General features: G+C 38.9%; 1 protein-coding gene across 1 annotated transcript; it reads right to left on the reverse strand.

The window, feature by feature from the left end:
• Positions 1 to 775: 775 nt before the first annotated feature.
• Positions 776 to 21,117, reverse strand: LOC137936101 (methyl-CpG-binding domain-containing protein 9-like). The gene is made up of 10 exons (XM_068780649.1): positions 20,464 to 21,117; positions 12,312 to 13,008; positions 10,480 to 11,535; positions 8,939 to 9,631; positions 7,793 to 8,098; positions 7,104 to 7,439; positions 6,901 to 6,999; positions 4,540 to 4,974; positions 1,982 to 4,132; positions 776 to 1,448 (listed from the first exon to the last, which is right to left on the reverse strand). Exons 1-10 carry the CDS (start codon positions 20,979 to 20,981, stop codon positions 1,206 to 1,208), a joined length of 6,534 nt encoding a protein of 2,177 aa, XP_068636750.1. The 5' UTR covers positions 20,982 to 21,117; the 3' UTR covers positions 776 to 1,205.
• Between the last annotated feature and the right edge of the window lie 283 nt (positions 21,118 to 21,400).

The raw sequence follows: 21,400 nt of genomic DNA on the forward strand, positions 1-21,400 counted from the left end.
TTGCTACTCATATTATTACCATATCTTCGCTCTGTGCGAATTTACTCTAACAGATACACTGGAGTCATTTTTATTGGATTTCTGGATGAAGAAATGCAATGGCACTTCATCTGACGAAAGCTTAATAATTCTTCGAGCATAAACAAGAACTGCATTCCTGTAATGTGGGAGGAGATGAGTCCTTTATGGGTCATGGGTTTTGCTTTTTTGAAATGAAGTGGCCACGCTTTCGCCGAACCATCTCTCATTATGTCTGAGACACGTTCCATCTTCTATCCGTCTTTGCCCATCTCCCCTCCCTGCAATCTCGAGAGAATTGCCCATTGTCTGTGGGTGTACTGTTGAATAAGTATTTAATAACTGAGTGCATTAAGAGCCAAAGCACGTTGCAGGTACCCATGCTAGGCCCCTATGTTAAGTGTAAGAGAGACATGTGCCACCCTCAATACTTTATTTCGCTTTCAATTCCCTGCTCCACACTTGATTAAACAGTACAGCTCATAATGAGATTATCGTCCGCAAACCGACGATGCCTGAATCGAGAAGACGGCTGAACGTTGCGAGTGTTCAAACTGTATGACTCGGAAAGAACTTCGTAAACGGGCATCAATTGAACTACAACATGGTTCAGAACAGAGTCGAGACAGTTGGTATAAGGCTTTGGTGCCAATGAAGATGATTATTGCAAGTACAAGGAATGTGGTGAACAGAACTAATCTACTTTGACCTTGAAACTATCAATCTTTCTGCTCGTAGAATTACAAACCATGGCTCATTCACATTAACCCCCAGGATTAGATTACAATAAATGGGGGAAGAAAAAAAGAATAACATAATTTTTCTACACCACAATCAGCATGGACTTCTACCACGTCTACTCTTATGTCAATGTAGACCTTCCTAATGTAATTTTCCCTTTCATGAGATCAAACTTCAGCTAGGCCACTCCAGAGGAAAGTTCGGATCAGTACGAAACAACCACGGAACCACCTCTCATGGCCGCTCTACACAGCTTCCTCCCACGTTAGGATGTCAGCTTTGCTCTTTTAACTATTTACACCAGAACGGCAGTGGCAGCAGCAGAATAAGACAATTGCCTCTTCTTTCAGACACCTGAGCAAACTCTTGTCATTGCATACTTCTGCCACATGACTCCACCCCACTTTTGATGGTTGTCCACAAATCCAAATCAAACGCCCTCTAAATCATCCATCTGCATCCTTCTTTTTCTTCCCGGATTTGCTCACTTTCAAGGTTTCTATCTGGTCGGATGAAGCAGAGGAAGTTTTCTGATACACAATAGCAGCATCCAACGAATAAATGCGAAGGGCAAGAGCGGTGATTGTGGATGTCTTCACAGCAGCAGTGAGAGATGACCAGTACCACCATCCATTTCTCAAATAATCTGTTTTGATCATGTTCTCCAGTGTGATTGTCGCTTGAATCATCTGCAAAAAAATACAACAACATTTACATCACAAACAGATGAAAAAATGCTAATTCCCAATTATAAGCACCATACTTAGCCACAGGGATATAATAGGAAGGAATGGTGAGGTAGTTGGAGCTGGACGTTGAATTTCCTTCACTAGTGGGCAGTACAGATGGTCCTCAATAGACAATATTACAAATCTCTCAGCCAATATTCTTAGTTCCATAATTGCACATTGACATCCATTAAACCATGTTCTCTATATTCTAGTGGCACTAGCAATAAATGAAACCCCAATTAAATGAAAAAAGGCCCACATGAATAGTCAGTGCACAGTCCAATCATATTCATGGTAGAGAGAGCTCTGCCAGAGTAATCCTCTTCACAACCTCCTCTGAAAATTGCCCCACCATAAGAAGTAAATATAACTTATTGCTTAGCCATACACATAGATAATGGTATTAGAGTAGGCAAATGTTCCCATTCAAACAGAAAAACAGGGACAGAAGTTTGAAAAATATATAGCAAATGATAATGCAGTCAATTCACCTCAAATATCGACTCCGCAGACTTCACAAAAGCACGCCAGGCACATCTTTTCGAGATCTGTGCTCGTGATGATCGCAATGCCTCGTCAGGTAGTGCAGCTTCCATGTCAAGTAAGTTCATCTTTAGCCGCCTGAGAATTGGAGAAACCTTTCCAACAAGAGGCTTCAATGATGATTCTGAGACCTCAAAATTTGGACCAACTTCTTTTGAAATATTGTCAGGCACACTTTCAGACACTATATCCTCTCTCACATCCTCACGGACGTCATTCTCAGCACATATTTCAGGTCCACTACTGGTTGAGATCCCATCATCTCTCTCAAGGTCAGGAGACAGGGGAACGACTGTCTGCTCTTTGGCAGAGACAGATGTCACCTCCGCACCAACTCTAGCATTTTGCAAAGGGGCTAACATTAATGTTGGATCAAGAACAGGAGCATGCATAGATGGAACAAACAATGGAATCCCTTTTGATGAAATAAGTCCTATTTCCTGCACCAACTCTTTAGTAGAATTTCTTGTAATGAATTTCCTGCTTATTTCCTCAAGATCATAAGGGCAGGCTGCGCCTTTTTTTTTAAATTTAACAAACCTTGAGCTCAAATCAAGCTTCCCAATCTTTGATGTCTCAATGATCACATCCCCATCACAAGCAGACCTTCTTTCAGCCTCCTTGCTTTGATCAGGAACAATAGAACTGGAACTGCACTTTCCATCATTGTGACTCTCAACTTCTGCACGAGTGCAGAAAGTCTGATGACACATAAGACAATGATTTTTTGATGACCATACAGGCTCCAAGCATTCACAGCGATACATTCTCTCCTCATGACTCACTTTTGTTTTTTTGCTCCTTTTTTTGGGATAATCAGAAGCTTCAGGCTCCAAACAGTTACCATACCGTTTCTCTAGCAAACTAGTAGCTCTAATAAACTGATAAGGATATAAAGAACTCTCCATATTTGAGTGTTTGCATGGACTTGTAAGAGAGCCATCATCCACTGCAGTGCTGTTTTTAGTCTCCTGAGACCGAAGCCTCATCCACTGCAAAATTGATTCTTTTAACTCTCTTTCCCTGGAATCGCTGCCCTTCAACCAGGCAACCAGGTCTGAGATCTCTGTGTCAGATTCATACAAAACCCATGAAGAAGATGTCCGTATACCATCATTCAATTCAGAATCAGATGAAATAGGAGCAATGACTGGTTCTAAAGTCTCTGTATTCCTCATGCCCTCACCATTCCATTTTGGTTGGACTGGCACACTACCATCCACAACTAACCAAGGACGTCTATTTGGCCTACCCAAAACCCAGTATAACCGACCTCCAGAGTCCCTGCCCAAAAACTCCCTTCGGAGAGAAACTTTCAAAAGCTGTGATTCTGCACTGCAGATCTCGTCCTGAAGATTTACTTTCTCATTTTTCAGTGAGTCTGCCTCAAAATTAAATGATTGCTCTGGCTCATGTGCATTTGGCTGAGAACTATAATGCTGATAATCCACACAGAGATGCCTGGGTGCAGGCAAAGGCTGCTCCATAGAATGAGTTCTCACAAGATCAGGTAAGACACCAGACCTGTCAACTGCCTCCTCCATAGGTTGCATTGAATTCTTTCTCTCCACATCTACATCATAACTCCCATTCATGTTGTGCTTAAAACCACCTCTTTCCTGCTGGCATTGAATTGAAGATTGCACATTGAACTCCTCGCCAGAGCTCACACTACGAACCAGATTCCCTTTTGATAGATCATCTTTTTCAAGTGTCTCAGCATTTGATATTTTTTTACTTGATGTCTCACGGTCTAAGGTTTGACTTTTACTCCTGATATATAGCTCATTTTCACCTGGACCATTCTCCGCGTGGATTTGTAGCTTCTGCACCAAATCACCACCTGAGAAGCTGGCACAATAATTCAATTTGATGTTGCCTTGAGGTGCCCCTTTCCCATGGTCAGGAGACATAGCAGCCAACTCAGAAGTTCTAACAGTCATTAGGTCCTCTCTGCTTTTAAGGTTTCTCCATTCTATAGCAAGAGACCTTAGTTTCTGCTGCAGATCCACAGATGTATCAGCACATTGGTCAAGATGCTCCCTGACAAGTGCTGAGTTTAACACTTCGTCACACAGAAATTTCAGCAAGAATATTCTCTGCAGAGAAAGATAAAATTAATAAACAAGAAAAATCCATGGTTCTTTTTCTTCTGTCATTGTTGCATATAGATCAACATATTTACAAATAACAAAAGCTCAGATTCAAAAGAAGCCACAAGTAACTAGAATAATTAAGAAGAAACTATAGACAATAAGATCTGCACGCATACTGAAACAAGAGAGTTACTTTATGCCACAGTTTCCTATGATTCTTTCTTTATTTACATCCTTCCAGTATCTTCATCAGAAAATACGATTTTTTACGAAATTCTGGTACTGTACTTAACTTCTAAAAGAGAGTGTCAAATAATGCATCTTATCCTTATTCAACAAAGAAATCAAGGAAATCATAGAAATTTAGATTCTACAGGATGAACTAAGATAAGAGAAGGACACAAGCAAACCTCTTCAACACTGAATTCCCAATACTCCTTTTCCTCCATTGTAGCAACCAACAGATTCAGTGCCTCAGAAAGCCCATTCAAGTCCTCACCCTGATCTTTCCTTCGTATACTTTGACCAATAACTACAGCATGTGGCACTGCATCTTGAGCTTTGCCTTGGCTCATAACACAAGAAGGGCAATACCAGTTCCCTTCAGGAATCCTCATCAGTGGAGGATTCAAGCAGTAAGTATGGTACTCAGAATCACAGGTATCACAGAGCAACACACTGTCATCATCCTTATCAATGCCACAGACTTTGCAAACTCCTTCTTCCCAAGGAGCTTTAGGCAACTCTTTTGGAGGTACATGGGTTTCAGTAACTTCCCTTAATTCTATCCCATCTAGAGCTTCCAGGTTAGCTTGATATTCATATCTCTGCAGAAGGCCATTGACCTGGATTGAAAAATTGTACAGTTACCAAATAAAATCCTTACAAGCAAGAGAGAGAGAGAGAGAGAGGAGAAAATGATTGAGTTGGATGCACTTATGCTGTCTAAGAGGCCAATATCACATAGATGTAATGAATCTGTCATATATGAATAAAGATGCAAATGAGCTAAAGTGAGTCAATTTATGTTTATAATCTTCCTGCGGATTTAAGAAATATAATTCTGATTGCAAACACTTAGAGAAGAACAACCTGATGTAGGCCCTGGTATGACAAAGGAGGGAGGTTGGGGGGGTGGGGGGGTAGGAAGCAGAAAGGAAAGGGATGGTGGAGCACTCCTATCTTAAGAGTCCTCTATCAAATTAATGTGATGGATCTTTCCTTGATGAACAAAGATTCAAATGAAATGAGTCAAATTAGGCTTAGAGGTTTAGAGAAATTTTATGTTTCTCATTATAGACAACTCAAAGAAGAACATGAACTAGATGCAGGTAAGATGATGGGGACAAAAAATAAAAATAAAAATTGTTAACGACCCAGGCCATGCTAACTTTGTGCTATTTGCACCTGCTCACGATTAGTGGTCCAGATTGTGATAACTTGATTAGGGACCCTACTAAAAAATGGCACTTCACTTTTGGAAGAATATTGTGGAGACAGCTAATGGCAGATAGTTGTCCCACATGCCTTTCTTATATAATGAATGTACATTCTTCCATTTTTATACCTGACATTGTAGGTAATGCTTTTTCAAGAGGAAGCACATCAAGTTCATGTGATCTAACTGCTAAATTCACAAAAGTAGCCAGCATTGAAACCACTGATTTCAACTATTCCTTAAAAAAAAAAAAAAATAGAACTAACTTTAAAGACAGCAAGTTCGCAGTACAAGCCATACATCCACCAATTTGAGAGACGGTACCTTCAATCCCTTTCACTCTCATTGTTGTTCTTAATGACTAAAAAAATAAATTTTTCAAGGTAAGAGGGATTTTTTTTATTTTTGAAATGTAAGTAGGAATATATTTTGGCATCCAATGAGCAGAGAACCTAAAAGTTGAAATTTCAAGCACGCTATCAACATGTCTCCTTAAAGGCAGGTCATTCAGATATATGTTGACCAAGCAACAGAAACAGAAGCAAAAATGGGGTGTAAGCAGAAATAAGTACTTTTTAATTTCATCTTCAAGAATTCAAAACATTAGGTTTCCAGAATATCTGACACCTTCAAACTGCTGTCATTCCATTTGAAGAATCTGAACCAATTATATTACAAGCAAAAGAAAGATTAATAGCATAGATTTTAGCACATACCATTCTGTTAAGGAATAGTCCCACATGGATTAATTAGTACAAAGATTTTGAGTTTATTAGTTAGGAAAGAGATTTCTTAAGTTGCCTAGTCATTTTGGGATAGACCTAGGACCCAACTTAACATGGTATCAAAGCAGGTACTCATATGTGGGCATACACCTAAACTATCCACTTGTAGAGCCACAAAAAGAGAGCCTACACCTAAAACTATCCACTTGTAGAGCCACAAAAGAGAGTCTAAGATTAAAACTATCCACTTATAGAGCCACAAAAGAGGGCTTACATGTGAGGAGGAGTGTTAAGGAATAATCCCACATAGATTAATGAGTACAAAGATCTTCAGTTTATTAGTTAGGAAAAAAGTTAGTCATTTTAGGATAGGTCTTGGACCCAAATTTAACAATTTCAATGCCACCTCAGAATCATTAACAATTTTGATAACTAGAACGAACTTCGACAGAAATTGGTAATGGAGATGCTACAAAACAGAAAATAAAAAGATGCTCAATTTAACAATTTTGATAACTAGAACGAACTTAGACAGAAATTGGTAATGGAGATGCTACAAAACAGAAAACAAAAAGATCCTCCCCCCCCCCCGAAAAAAAAAAGCTAACCTCTTTTGCATATAATGATTCAAAGTTCTGGGATAAAGTCTCAACCAACTGCATGAGATCAGATCGCTCCCCATATGCAGCACAAATGTTACGCCAAACCTGCAAGCAACATATTTTGATTGATTTAAACAATTCGATACAGGTTCAAACATATATTGGCAGCTCACTTGAACTGTATATTGAAAAGGTTGAAGAAAACATGCCTCCCGAACATCCTCCAGGAAAGCCTCATGAGATACACCATAAGCTCCAGCAGCTAATTTTAAATCAATGTTTCGAAAATCTAAAGGACGAGATACCATAGCAGGGGATCCAAGAATGCCATCATCCTCACTTTCACTAGAACTCAATAATGTGGTTCCCAGCAAATTGCAGAAAACTTTGGCTTCATCTGCAGAAGCAGCTTTCCGAAGTACGCTACGACATTGTTTCATTACTAAATCTGAAAATGAATTGAAAATTTTCTTCTTTCTCCCTTTATCGGGTCTCTGATATGGACGTTCACCAGATACCTCTGCCAGCAAAGCAAGAACAGCTTTCTGCATAGAGACAAGTAAACAACTAAAATGTTACCAGCTCCATTCTCTAAACATTTAAAAAACTTCCCAAGGAAGACTTGCAATTCCCTCAAAAGCCTAGATACCATAACACCATTTAGATGATAACATAACCATAAGATAATGATCAATCCATGGAAGCTCACCAGAAGACATTAAACTATATTGCTTATCAATGGACTCCCCCAATCAAAAAGAGGTGAGCATGTATAAAGATAAAATCATCACCAACATGTAAGTTACAGCTCAAAACTGCCATATCAGAAGCTTCTAAACATGCTATTTAAGTACTTCAACCATGAAACTTATCAAATATGATAGCAGCCGGATCTTACTTTAGTTGGCCCCGATGCATTGCCCTTGTACACCTCCTTACTAATTGAGTGCCTTAATTTTTCTCTGGCCCAGTCTGGGGGCATTTTGTCCAAAGCATCATAAATACACTTTCTAATCCTGGTCCCCACATTTGTTGGCAGCTTTCTAACAGGTTCCAGTGCTTGGGCCCATTCAGGAAGACTGCCACCATTAGCTGTATTTGTTTCACAAGCTCCACTTGTTTTTGGGTCTTTGAAGTCTACAGGCCAATTTTCAGTCTCTCTCTTCACAGTATCAGAAAGGTGCTTTTCTGCCTCTGCAAGTAGCTGAGAATCACAAAAATTAGTGCACCACCCTATTTTTTCTTGAAAGAGTTAAAAATATCATTCAAGGCCAAAGCCAAAGAATGAAATTACAAGGAGGAAGGCTCTGGGAGTCCCACCTTATTACTGAAAAAATTAGTACAACCACCCTATTACTGACAAAATCTGTTTCTCTTTTGCCATATTTCTGTGCCCCTTAATGTGCAGGCTGGCCAAACTCATGCAGTCAATGAAATGTGTGGTGCTTAATGAATACCAGCAGCAAACACCACTGACAGAAGTCACACAAGAAATCCATTACATACCATTTGGTGCAAATGCCAGTTATTTTTGCAGTTGGCAATACACTATGTATCATCAAGCTGGTATGCAAATCAATCAAGCCAAGTATGCAATCATTTCCTCCAGATGATTCATGAGTGGATCTGGATGTTTTGTTTTTATTTGGTTTGATTTCTTTTTCATTCTTTGTGTTGGAATGGATCTATGTACCATGGCATGCTGCTTTTTTTTAATGCATTTCTATGGTCTTGATGCAATTTTTGTTTCCCTTTTTCTCTATTACAGAAATTCTTATCATGCTTCAATAGCAGTTCCAAAGTGAGATAAACTTGATAGCAAGGTTTGAAACTAGATTCCAATTTAAAATACGATAAAACCCAAAATCCAAAAACAGGCAATCAGAAATCAAGAAGAACTCAAGAGCCTGAAGGCCAATACACAAAAGATGCTAAGAAGTAATTGCACAGATTCATCCCAGGGTTCAGGACATGAATTCTTTATGCTCGAATTTCATACTACAACACAAGTTTTGAGTTGTTTTAGACGAGGGCCATATCTTACCAATGCATCTGCCTCCATGCCAGCTACTCCAGTGAGAGACCCACAAAGAACCCCACCATCACCATGTAAGCAGCGAAAAACTTTTGCACCCTCACGATTAATAACTTCTGCTGAATCTAGACCCCCATCCATTGCCAAGAATGACAAGATGTACCTCCTTGCCAGTTCTGGCCAAGTGAATTCATTAATGGGAAGCATCTCAATCTTTGTCTTCCTGAAAGAAACCAAGCTGTCCACCTCTTTCTTTCTTCCCCGCCTAGGTCTTGAATCACCACCGTCAAAATTAGGATCTATAATTGAAGCAATTTTTGTTTGTAGCTCACCCACTAACACTTTAAGCAGAGCAATATGAACCTTAGTCAACGCCACACCATTGCATCTCCCGTAAGTGCATGAGGCTAGTCTAGCTTGAGAAGCTTCATTGCTGGACTCCATTTGAATCATAATAAACGAATCGCTGGGATAATCCTTGGGAGGAATTCCAGCTTCACTACTAGATGAAGAAGTGTGCATGCCAGTACTCTCACTTCCCTGCATGGAGAGGTCCTTTTCTTGCTGTATTTCCTTTTCAACTTTTTCAAGACAGTTTGAATCATGAAACCATGGGTCAATGAGTTCTTTTTCAAGTTCCTCGAAGGATATAGGTTCTTCTAGCTCCAATATTTCACAAAAACGAAATAATAACTCCCATACCTGAAAAGAGAAACATATAAGGATTTTTCTTTCAATGTAAAAAAATAAAGATGTTAAAAGCATTAATGAACAAATTACATATCAAAGACAGGAGGCAAATTTTTATTTTTTTTATGCAAATGAGAATGTGGACATTTGAGTGCAGGGAGAAAGGAAGAAGAGAGAAAGAGAAGATGCATGCCAAAAAGTCACCTCCTTTAGGTGTGAGTTTAAGTTATTCACAGCACTTCAGAGTCCACTTTTAATTAGTATTCCATGTGAAAGAAAAGAGGGAGAGTGGAAGAGTTCCTCTCTTCTATGAAGTAGCAGGAGGTTGTCTCCACTTCGCAATTTTTAAGAGGGCGCCAACTTCCTATCTTTAAGGAGTAAGAACTCCTTTTTACAATTTTGCCACTCACACCTTGTTAGAAGATGTGATTTGTGTTTACAAGGGTTTCTAAGAAAGTTTTTTTAAAAAACATTTATTTGTCAGAGTGTAAAAGGAGTCTTATTGTCTTTTATCAGTGTTTTTGTCTAAGAGATTTATCTTCGTTTGGGTAAGAAACATGAACACTTAAAATGAAGTGGTAGAGCTTGACCAATGTTATCCTGCAGAAAATGAAAAGATCATAATCACATGAAAGCAATGTACACTGAACACTCCTCCAGGTGAAACAATGGCAGTTCACCTCAAGCTTCTTTGCCAAAAAAAAAAATCACTGAATACCTTTTTTGATGACACACTCTTTGGTCATACACTTCTCTGACAAAACACAATTTGTGTGGCATGCCTCTTCAACAAAGCATCTTTTTTTTGCAACATTTACATAGATCTTCAAACAACAATACAAAAGCATACATGAACTTACCTGAATAACATCACCAACCAGCTCTGATGGAAGCCTGCTGCTCAAAGGTCGACAAGGAGGAGCTCTTGATTCATTGGACAAATCCTGGTTTCGAGGCTTCTTAGATATTCTGAGCAAATGATCAATTCCCCCATCTTCGTAACTTTTCCGTTTAGCTAAAAGCAGATTATTTCCAATTCTTTGCAACCCTAAATTGGTCCTCCTCAAATAATAATGGGAACAAGTGTTTGCCTCAGGAAGTTGTTCTACGATTTCTTGCACAAATTCCATATCCAAACCAAATCTATCTTGGTCTAACCATTTTGCAATAGCCCCACATGCCATTTCAAGCTCACTCTCACTATGAATTACTAGAGGAGTATAGATACCAGTAGAAGAACTGCAAAATTTAGTCAGTTCCTCAACACTACCTTCGGCTCTAGGGCAATTTCCATCCAAACTGTGTTTGCAGAGAAAATGAAAGCAACCTGACTTTCTATAAACTTCACAGCAAGCATTAACAACAGTCTGAGACACCATTGTCCATACTGAAGAAGTTGATCTTCCTTCGACCAAGAACTCACCAATCTGGTCATCCAGCCCAGACTTACACTCAGAGCAGCCCTGCTCGATACAATCAAATTGGGATGGCAAAACCTCCAAAGAAGGTGATGGAAAATTGCTCTGAAAACATGATGAAAGATTCTGTTGTGATGGACTAGGATCAGTAAAAATAAGCTGAAATTGAAACTCCTCATAACTGCCACCACCACTTGAAACAACAACTGTTTCTGACCTCTCAGACGTAGTAGCTTTGTCAACACCTAACTTAACAAGAACCGTTGACCCATTTGGGATGGGCATAGCTGAGCATGAGCATCTCTGCACCTTGAACAAAGGCCCAGAATCACCTCCATCAGAAACTTCGCAATTAAAAATTGACCCAGTGACCCTATCATGCCAGCAGGACTTATATCCTACAGGCCATATACAGCCAGAGTCATGATATCCTGGCCGTGAATCAATTTTCCCAACCGAGAGAACATAAAAATCTTCATACTGAACAGGAAGATCAACCTGGAGAGACCAATTAAAAGGATGATCAGTGTCTTTAACTATTTATCAAATATCAAATATAGCCATCTATGCGGGGGGCCCTTGGTATTTCTGACTCTACGAATGCAGAGCTACAGGCTCTCCTCTCCGGTCTTCGTGTTTTCAAAGAAAGATGCAGTGGGCCCCTCCAAGTTGAAGGGGATTCTAAAGTGATGATTAGATGGTGTGAGAGAGTGTCTTCTCCTCCGTGGAGACATTGGGATACATTTAAGGAAATTTTAGATATTACCTCAATTGTTTCTTGTTGTTGGACCCACATTCCGAGATCCGCAAATTCAGCTGCAGATGTACTTGCTAGGCAGGGAGCTACCCTACAATCATTGGTTGTAAGGGAAATGCTCCCTCAAACTTTGTAATTTTCTTTTGTTTTACTAATACATCTTTTTCAAAAAAAAAAAAAAAATATATATATATATGTAGCCATCTATGTAATGACACATATAGCTACAAATTGTTGCCCTCTAAAAGTTTCTATTCTTGTAGTGCATTTGTTCCTGTGCTCATCTTTACATTACAGGGAAAAAAGCCACAGACATTATTTCAGAATATGAGACGATACCCATATATTTAAAATTAAAAAAGAAAAATATCACCTGTTCAATTAGTAACCCCTCAACCCTCGAATGGATAAACATGATAGCTAAACACATCTTACAAATGTATTTCCCACTAATGTTTCATAGGTGACTTGACAAGAAAACCACAACAGAATAATTTCACAAATTGAATATACTTACATTTGGATGATTGAATCTGTTCAAACCATTTTCCTCCAGACAAGCTTCTGCAAGTCCTCCACTAGAGATTACATTAACAATCTCTGGGGCAGTTGAAGGTGCCTCTGTGGACCCACCCCTAAAATTTTCATGATTATCAACCAAACTATTTGATCTCAAAAGACGTTTTCTTCTTCGAAGAGGTAATCCTTTCTGAACCAAAGCAATCACATCATTCTTATCCTCATTGTCTTTTGTGGAACAGTTTGAAGTAGTCTCCAAGTATTGAGCAACTTCAAGCATTGATTCAAACTTCTTCCCATCTGGAGAGCAAAAAAAGGCAAAGGTATCGTACCCATTTGTACATGACTTGTACTCTACATGCCACCCATCACCTAATGTACCTCGCCTATCCCAAATGAACTCCCTCAAAGTTTGTAAAATTATCTCTGCTTGCATTTGGGTTGGTAAAGCCAAAGCTGTATTATTAACAGCAGGGATTGCTCCTGATCGGTAACTCAATCCTGGATCTTCAAAACTTCTATTTACAGCCAAATCATGCGGAACTAGGCAATCAGGACTCACCTTCATTGATGGAATAACAAGACCAGAATCCTTCCCCATGCTGACTTCATTATCAGCATGACTCATGCGCGAGTATGGAATTTGAACAGAAAATTGACAGCCTAGCGAAGCATCCTCACCTTGCAAACCAACCCTACAGGACAACAAACAAAAAGTAAATATATTGAGTTACACACTTTACTTATACCAAATAAATATAACATGTGTCAAAATGAACTAATGGAATAATTAACACTTATTAAAATTGGTCCAGCCTCCTAAAATGACTAGCTGAAGTTAGGAGGCTTCTTCCCAACTAACAAGCATAAGGACTATTTTTTCCACATACAGCAGCTCTCACCCGCAAACAATTACCCTTAAGACGTAAAGCACATGTACAACTCTAAACTGATGGGCTGTACCCACCAACACTACTCGTGTCCGTGCCTAAACCAACTACCAAACTCAAGACATTGTAAACATACACAAACGAGTAACAGAGATCACGGAGAACACAAATTCTGTTATATTCCAGCAAATTAGGTATGAAAGGAAGAAATAAAGCCTTTTCAAGTGTAAAGGCCAGTAGGGATAATTAGTGTTCAGTAGGAAAGTTGGTAGACAAAGCCTTAGGGTAGAAACAAGTTTAGAACTGAGTTGGCAATTATTAGTGACTTGAGTGAGAAGTGGGTAAGTGGTGTGAGTGGCTGTAGTTGGCATGACTTCACTTGCAAGTTTCCTATTTATGAGAGCAAAATACTATTATAAGGGGAAGTAATAGAGGTTGGGCAACTAGAATCACAACTTACATTCTTTTTCAGTTTTTTGCATGTTTCCTCCCTTCACCTATGATTTCTCACTTTCTACTTGTCAAATACCCAACTCACATACTAGTGAGGGTTTGATTCCAATGTTCGCAACATCTTGAGTAAGCTCAGATACCATGTCAAAGTTGGGTTGGTTGCTACAAGAATGACTAGCTGAAACCAGGAGGCCTCTTCAAATCCAACAAGTATATGACCTTTTCAAGCCCAAACAAATGTGGGACAACTCTTTGACATGCATCAATTATAACTCTCAGACAACTCAGCAAAAACATGGAGCACAAGTTAATTATAGACAGGTAAATGTTTTTCCCACCAACAACACATTAAAATAAGCCCCACTGTTAAAACAAAAGTTCCTAATATTTGTTAAATATAGTGTATTAAAGCATTTAAGAAACTTTATTGTTCTCTAAGGCACCCACAATAATCATCACCACTATGGGTTCTGATTTCATAATGTTCATTAAATAAAAAAGTATCAAACATTAAGAAAAAGAAGAAGTATTAGGTATGTCCATTAAAAAAAGAAAGCAGAAAATTTAGGTAAAAAAAGAAAAAGTGTGAAGTTTTAGGTATGTCCATATAACATTCACCATTCAAATTCTTTTGGCCTCCACAAGTGGACCAAACCAGTCTCTCTCCTTTCTCACTTTCTCTCTCTGCACAACAGAAATCTATCACCATTCAAATTGTCTTGGCTTCCACAAGTGGACCAAAACCAGATTCTCCATTGTCACTTTCTTTCTCTGGCACTACAGAAATTTATCACCTTTTGCATTACTGTAAACCTGCTTGAAATCACCAAAAGCATTCATAAGACCTTCACTTGATGAGCAACCCCAACATATAGCTTTTCTAATAACAGAGCAAAGAGTACAAACTAGGACCAGGTCCAAACAGACTAAACAGAAAATATAATCTAAATAGGCAGGCAGATGTCAACGTCGAGATTTTGCCTGGCAATTTCCCTCCCTCACCAATACACCCACTCTGATGTCAGTACTTCTATGGGTTTGACTCCACAAAACTGCCAAAGATTTATGTCAACTAACTCATCAAAAAAGTGAAGAAACAAACCAGGAACATTGTCTTCTAGAACTCCAGCTGAAAACCACCACCACAAGGAGGAAGAAGAATCAAGCAGAGATGAATCTAAGGGTGTGGGCAGAGTCAACTCTGACATTATGGTTTCACAATGCAAAAGGAAGAAAAAAAACAAAGAGGATATTACCTAACAAGTCTAAAATGACACCTTCCCACCAGTCGACTCAAATGACAGGAAGAAAAATAGTTTCAAAGCCTCCAAAGGTGGATCGAGATCTTTGGAACAAACATGATTAACACCCAGAGAATCAACCTCAAATGAACTTGGGAGACAATTTTTAAAAATATTTAAACCATATAAAAGGGATCTAAGCTCCACCATGAAATCAATAACACCAAAAGGTCCTGAGAGATAGACTGATCTCCCCCTCATAAGTCAGAAACACCATCACATCAGGACAGGTTAGTGAACTTGGAATTATTCCCCTTCATCATGATAATTGTGGTTTTGGAGCTAGTGAAGTTCATTTCTGAGAAGTTTGATACATCATCTAGACAACAAAGTTTCATTTAGGATATTTGGATGGATGACTCAAAACTTGAGGTAAGTGGTGACCAGGGCTATTGACTCAGTGGTCACATGGGGAGTTTCTAGTAAGAGGTCTTGGATTCAAGTCTCACTAAGGGTAAGGAAGTGTCTGCATGTGTAACCAACATTCAAAAAAAAATTGAGGTAAGAGAAATTCGAGAACAAATAATAATCTCAGTCCAACTGGTTGTGGAAATATAATTAGATAGCATGAAGAAACTACCACTGCATGCAATCTAATAGAACGTAGTAATATTTCTGGAATGCACAATCTAAAATTCTTTGTTCATGATTGGGAATTGTAATCCAAAGAGGCCTTTTTATATCAAAGCAACTTTTGCATCACTGCCCAAAAGGAAAATTAGTGACTAGCAAGAATCAACTATCTTTTTGTAGACATATCCAAGATGACACAATCACGTTTTAATCTTTTTGTAGAGATACCCAAGATGGCACAATCTCAATTCAGTCACATGACACATATTGGTTGTAGCCTCAGTTCATCAATTTAAAGAGTAGCAATGGATGAAACCATAGACTTTTGTTTCCTAGGTAATTGGTTTTCACGTGGATTTTATTGAGCTAATTAAGGTTCTTGCATATTTTTTGTTCTTCTTCTACAAACTATTCCAAAGAAATACTAGGGTCAATCAATCGCTAGTTTCATTGCTATGTTGAGTTCTTTCAAGGTTTCTTCACAATCTTCATCAATGTCACTTTTAAGTCATAATCTATTTCATTACAATGATCAGTGTTATAAAACCCAGATCAGGATTCAGCCAGACCCAGCCCATCCAAGTATACAAACCCAGGAAGAGGGAAAAACTGGCTGGCCTAGCTGGATTTCGCAGTTTAACCAGCAAACTGCGTAAATTGGAGGATTGTGTGTGTTACTGCTTATTGTGGTTGTTGTGATTGTACCCTAATTTGCAGTGTGGAGCCCAATTGACTTGCGCAGAGTGGAGTTTGTGTTAATTGATACTTTGGATGAAGTGTATCGTCTTGGGTATATTTCTAGGTGTATTTTGAAGTCCCTATGTGGCTGAATCAAGCAAATATGCTGCTGTAATTAAGATTTTTGAGACTTCAGACAGTAAAGATTGCCATTCCATTCAGATCACTTCAGTGAAGTTGAATGGGTCTAATTACGTGAATTGGTCCAAGGCTGTTCTCATCTTCTTAAAGGCAAAGAGGAGGGCAAATACAAAAGGGATGATCCTCATAATCCCATAATTGAAGATTGGGAAACTGAAGACAATCAAGTGATAATTTGGTTGGTCAATAGCATGGAGTCACAATTTAGTAATCAGATATAGAGTTGTGGGACTTCGCAAGAAATATGGAGTACACTAGCTTCAATTGTCTCAAATATATGAGTTATATGTCAAATGTTTTAACATGCAGAGGGGTTATACCTCAATCACTGATTATTTCACAGAAATGAAGGGTATTTTGCAGGAAATCAACACTTTTCATCCTTTTTTTTTTTTTTTGGCAGAGCGAGGAATGTGCTTCCAATTAAAATTTAAAGAAGAAATTAAATTACAGATTTCTGAATACATATCCCAATGACGGCATGCAAGTCTGAATACATATCCGAACTCGATGCAGAGGGGGGTCGTGAGCTGGCTAATAAATATTTTAATTTCTGAATTCTTTTCAGGTTTCTTTCCATAATCCCCATATTATATGCCCAATGCAACATGAGAGAAGCATCTTTCTACTATGAATGCAAATGATATGCATAAGGAGAAAAATCAAATTCGGATTGCAAGGTTTTTAGATGGTCTTGGATCAAAATATGACACCCTTCGGGCACAATTGCTAGCTAATGATGATGTGACTACACTGGAACAATTACTTAACCATGTCATTCGAGCAGAAGGAGCAATGGCAGGTACAAGTGAGAAGGATACAAAACTCTCTGATACAACTGCTCTCAACCTCCACTCATCATTTAGTAGGTCTAAGATTTGAGGCCGTGAGAGTATTAATAGAGGTCGTGGTAGGCACTCCTCTACTCCAGGCCTTGGACATAGTGATAGAGAGAATAGAAAGTGTGTAGATTGTGACTGAACAAACCACTTTTCTAATAAATGCTGGAAAATTTTTGGCAAGACAGCACAGACGCATAGGAAAACTCCACTATGGCAGGTAGAGACAATGTTTCATATTTTGGTCGACAAGAAAAAATTCAACAATTACTCCAAAGACTTGATCAATTGACCTCCACACCTACTGCTCCTACTAATTCATCTTCCTTATCATGTGCACAATGGCGAGCACAGGTATGCCAACATTGAATGTATCTCATTTCTACCTCTTGGATCATCGATTCAAGAGCATCTACCTACATATTAGGTATGGCTTCTTTGTTTCAGTCTATTACTTCTACTCAGTCCTATCACCATGTTACTTTAGCCAATAAGTATACACCCACCCACCCCACCCCCGATTTAGGAAGAAGGTATTGTACACACCACACCTCAGATATCTTTTAGTTTTGTTCTATATGTTCCAAAATTTGTTGTCAATCTTTTATCTGTAGGTCATATCACTAAATCTCTATATTGTTATGTAATTTTCACTCTGAATTCTTGTCTTTTAGGACTTACAAAGAAAATGACAATTGGTTTCGAACATGAGAAAGGAGAGCTCTATTTGCTAGATGATGTATCAATTCCAAAGGTCGTGGCACTTACAACTAAAAATTCTCCACACCTATGGCACTTGTGCTTGGAACATCTATCACAGTTAAGTTTCATCAATCCTTTTCACCTTTGTCAGTTGATATTTCTTTTGATTGCAAGTTGTATCAACTTGGGAAATATTATTAGGCTAGTTTCCCTACAAATTCTAGTCATAGCTCTCGAGTTTTGAATTAATACATTCAGATGTATGGAATCCATATCGAGTTTTAAATTTGTTTGGTTTTAAATATTCTGTTTTGTTATAGATGATTTCAGTAGAATCACTTGGGTGTATCTCTTCGAGAGAAATTCAAAGTCTTTGATGTATTTGTGATATTTTTGAATGAAATAAAAAACTAGTTTCGCGCTAATGTTCAGATTTTCAGTACCAATAATGGGCTAGAGTTTCTCAACCACATATTTACTTCTTTATGTGCTCTACATGGCATTATTCATCAGATTTCATGCATATATTCTCCCCAACAAAATAGGGTTGTTAAACGCAAAAACAAACATCTCCTTGAAGTTAACTATTCCACATGAATGTTCCTAAATCTTTGCACGGGCACGCAGTGTTAACATCATGTTCCTTAATCAATTGTATGCATCATCTGTTTGCAAGGATAGGTTCCTAGTGAGCAAATTAAAGAAGACCATCTATGGACTTAAGCAAAGTCCAAGAACATGGTTTGAAAAATTCTGCAATGGGATGATGAAATTTAGTTTTTATAGGAGCCATTATGAACATTCTATCTTTTTGCTAAAAAGGAAGATTGGGATTGTTGTTTTGGTTGTGTATGTTGATGACATTGTCTTCTCTCGAAATGACCTTGAAGGAAATGAACAAGTACACACGTATTTGGCCACACATTTTCAAATGAAGGAGAACAAGTGAAATATTTCCTTGGTATTGAAGTGGTTCGAAGTCAACAAGGTATTGTTTTGTCTTAGAGAAAGTATATCTTAGATATGTTGCAAGAGTATAGTTTCTTGGGTGCACGACCAGTGCATATTCCCAGAGAAGTCAATGCTAGCCTTCATGATTCTTAAAGTCTTATACTTCAGGACAAGACACAGTATAGACGCCTAATGGGTAAGTTGATTTATGCGATAGTTACTAGGCCCGCTATATCATTTGAAATGGGAATGGTGAATTAATTCATGGGAAACCTAAGAAAAATACATTTAGAAGCAACTCAGAGGATTCTAAAGTATTTGAAAGGTGCTCCTATAAAAGTTTTTTGTATACTCAGAATGAGAAATTAATGTGTTGGAATATTCTAATACAGACTATGTTGGGTCCAAGATGAATAGGTAATCTACCACTGGTTAATGTTGCTATATTGGGGGTAACTTAGTGAGTTAGAAGCGTGAGAAATAAATTGTAGTGGCTAGATCGAGTGTCGAAGTAAAGTATAAGGAGATGACCCACACAATTGGTAAACTTATGTGGGCGAAACCAGTTCGTGTTGAGTTTGATCTCATATTCCAAAGCCTATGGTTATAAAGTATGACAATCAGGGTACCATATTCATAACAAGTGACCCAGTATTTCATGAGAGAACTAAACACATAGAAGTCGATTGCTATTTCATTAGAGATGTTGTTATGAAAAGGAAGGTTGTTATTCTACATGTGAAGTCATCCGAACAACCTAGTGATGTGTTTACAAAACCCCTTGGAAAACGTTAACAATTTGGTATTTTGCGACAAACTAGCACTATTTGATATTTACTCTCTAACTTAAAGGGAAGTGTTAAAATGCCGTATAGGGGTATTTTGGTCATTTCATGGTCTCGTATGGATCTCAGCAAGCTAAACTTCATATCAGGACTTTATATTTCAATTTTCATTGAATTCTGACTTGTATTTATGGAGTTATAAGCATATTTGTAATTAAGGGTAGAATGGTCCTTTCATGTAATTTTTCACTTAAAAGAGAGGGCTCGAGTTCTGAGCCCTCATTCAGCGTTGCCTTCAGTTCTGCTTCTCCCTCTTCTTTGCCTCTTTATTTTCCATTTTTATTCTTCCTTAATCCTCTCTATCATGCAATCTCACAGTCATCATACATTGGCCCAATAAAAAAAATAAAATATGAAAATATGACAATAATAACTAAGAAAACCCCGAAGTGAAATAGCAAATTCCCAGCGAGAAATTAGATTACAACATTCAGTTTCCCATAAAACTGGGTCTTCAAGTAAGTGGCCACCATTAACTCAACTTGAATCCAAACAGGCATAAGTAGATCGAAGTGATGGTAACACTTCAAAAAAAAAAAAAAGCACTAGAAAGGTAACAGTAGTTATAGAGTTCAGAAACTAAGGCGTGGATGGAGGGGTTGTTTTCTATGAAATAAAACTGCATGTTTATAGAGCGTTCCCACCATTAACTAGATGGAGATTAGAATATTCAGACACTATAAATGGGTATGAAGTAAATGAAATGTTCCAAAGTACCTATTATTGAGAACCGCCTCACTTCCTTCCCCCTCACACTCCCCTTCACTGGGCGGCAAGGCATTGATATCCAAAAGAAGTACTCCACTTCGCTTCGATGCAGCTGAGACCGCCCCCAACGGCCACCGCTTGCTCTGTGACCCAGCCAACGTGCAATCCCCACAGACCCAGTCGTCGACGGCGACAACTTGACGTGCCCTCGTCTTCATGCAGCTCAGGTGAAAGCCCCGCTCGCACCCGTCGCAGACCATGGTCCCGCCCTTTGATTCTGGGCGGCCACAGAGGCCGCAGGCAAAGCTGGGACACAGACCCGGCTCCCCGGGGAACTCCGCCGGAGAACCGCGAGCCTGAGGAGGGTTCTCATGGAACTTTCGGACAACGGCAAGGGCATCAGGAAAGACTGAAGTATGAGGCGAGTCGATTGAGGGAGAGGGGATCTCGTTCAGGTCGATGAAAAGAGGGGCCGGGCGGCAGTCGTGCTTCGGGGCATCGGCGGAGGCAGAATCTGCGGACGCCATCAAATAAGGGGATTTCGACGCATTTTTCACGATAAGACGCGACACCAAAAACTGCAAAACTGAGCAGAAGAGAGAGAGATCGTAGAAAAACAGGGTTTGGGGGCGGAGCGACTAGAAGTCGCGAAGACGAAATCGAATAAGGATACCTGCTTTGGGGACAGAGAGAAATGAAAAGAGTCTGGGTTTTAGCTTTAGGAGAAGGTGAAGTCGAATGTCAGGAATACCCCTGTACTTAGGTTAGATGAGATGCGCGTGAAACTTCCGACACAATTGACATGGAGTACTAGAAATCTGTGCAGACGACACGTACCCTAATTTTTGAGACACTCCTAGTGGCTGTTACAACTTGCAAGTGACAGCGAAGACGCTGGACACTCTCATTGTACAACTGATACATCTCTACAGCTATTGGATACCAT

Source organism: Aristolochia californica, unplaced genomic scaffold (assembly GCF_029961685.1).
Source record: "Aristolochia californica isolate CCGP_79_NKW_82.1479 unplaced genomic scaffold, dmAriCali1.0.hap1 SCAF_7, whole genome shotgun sequence".
NCBI lineage: Eukaryota > Viridiplantae > Streptophyta > Magnoliopsida > Piperales > Aristolochiaceae > Aristolochia > Aristolochia californica.

Bases quoted from the DNA above. Each gene is read 5' to 3' on its own strand.
- LOC137936101 (XM_068780649.1), bottom strand. From the start codon at position 20,981: ATGGCGTCCGCAGATTCTGCCTCCGCCGATGCCCCGAAGCACGACTGC. The intron at 13,009-20,463 runs GTACTTTGGAAC...GTTGTCCTGTAG, and splicing joins GAGGCGGTTCTCAATAATAG to GGTTGGTTTGCAAGGTGAGG. The intron at 4,133-4,539 runs GTTTGCTTGTGT...CTTTCTCTGCAG, and splicing joins GGGAATTCAGTGTTGAAGAG to AGAATATTCTTGCTGAAATT.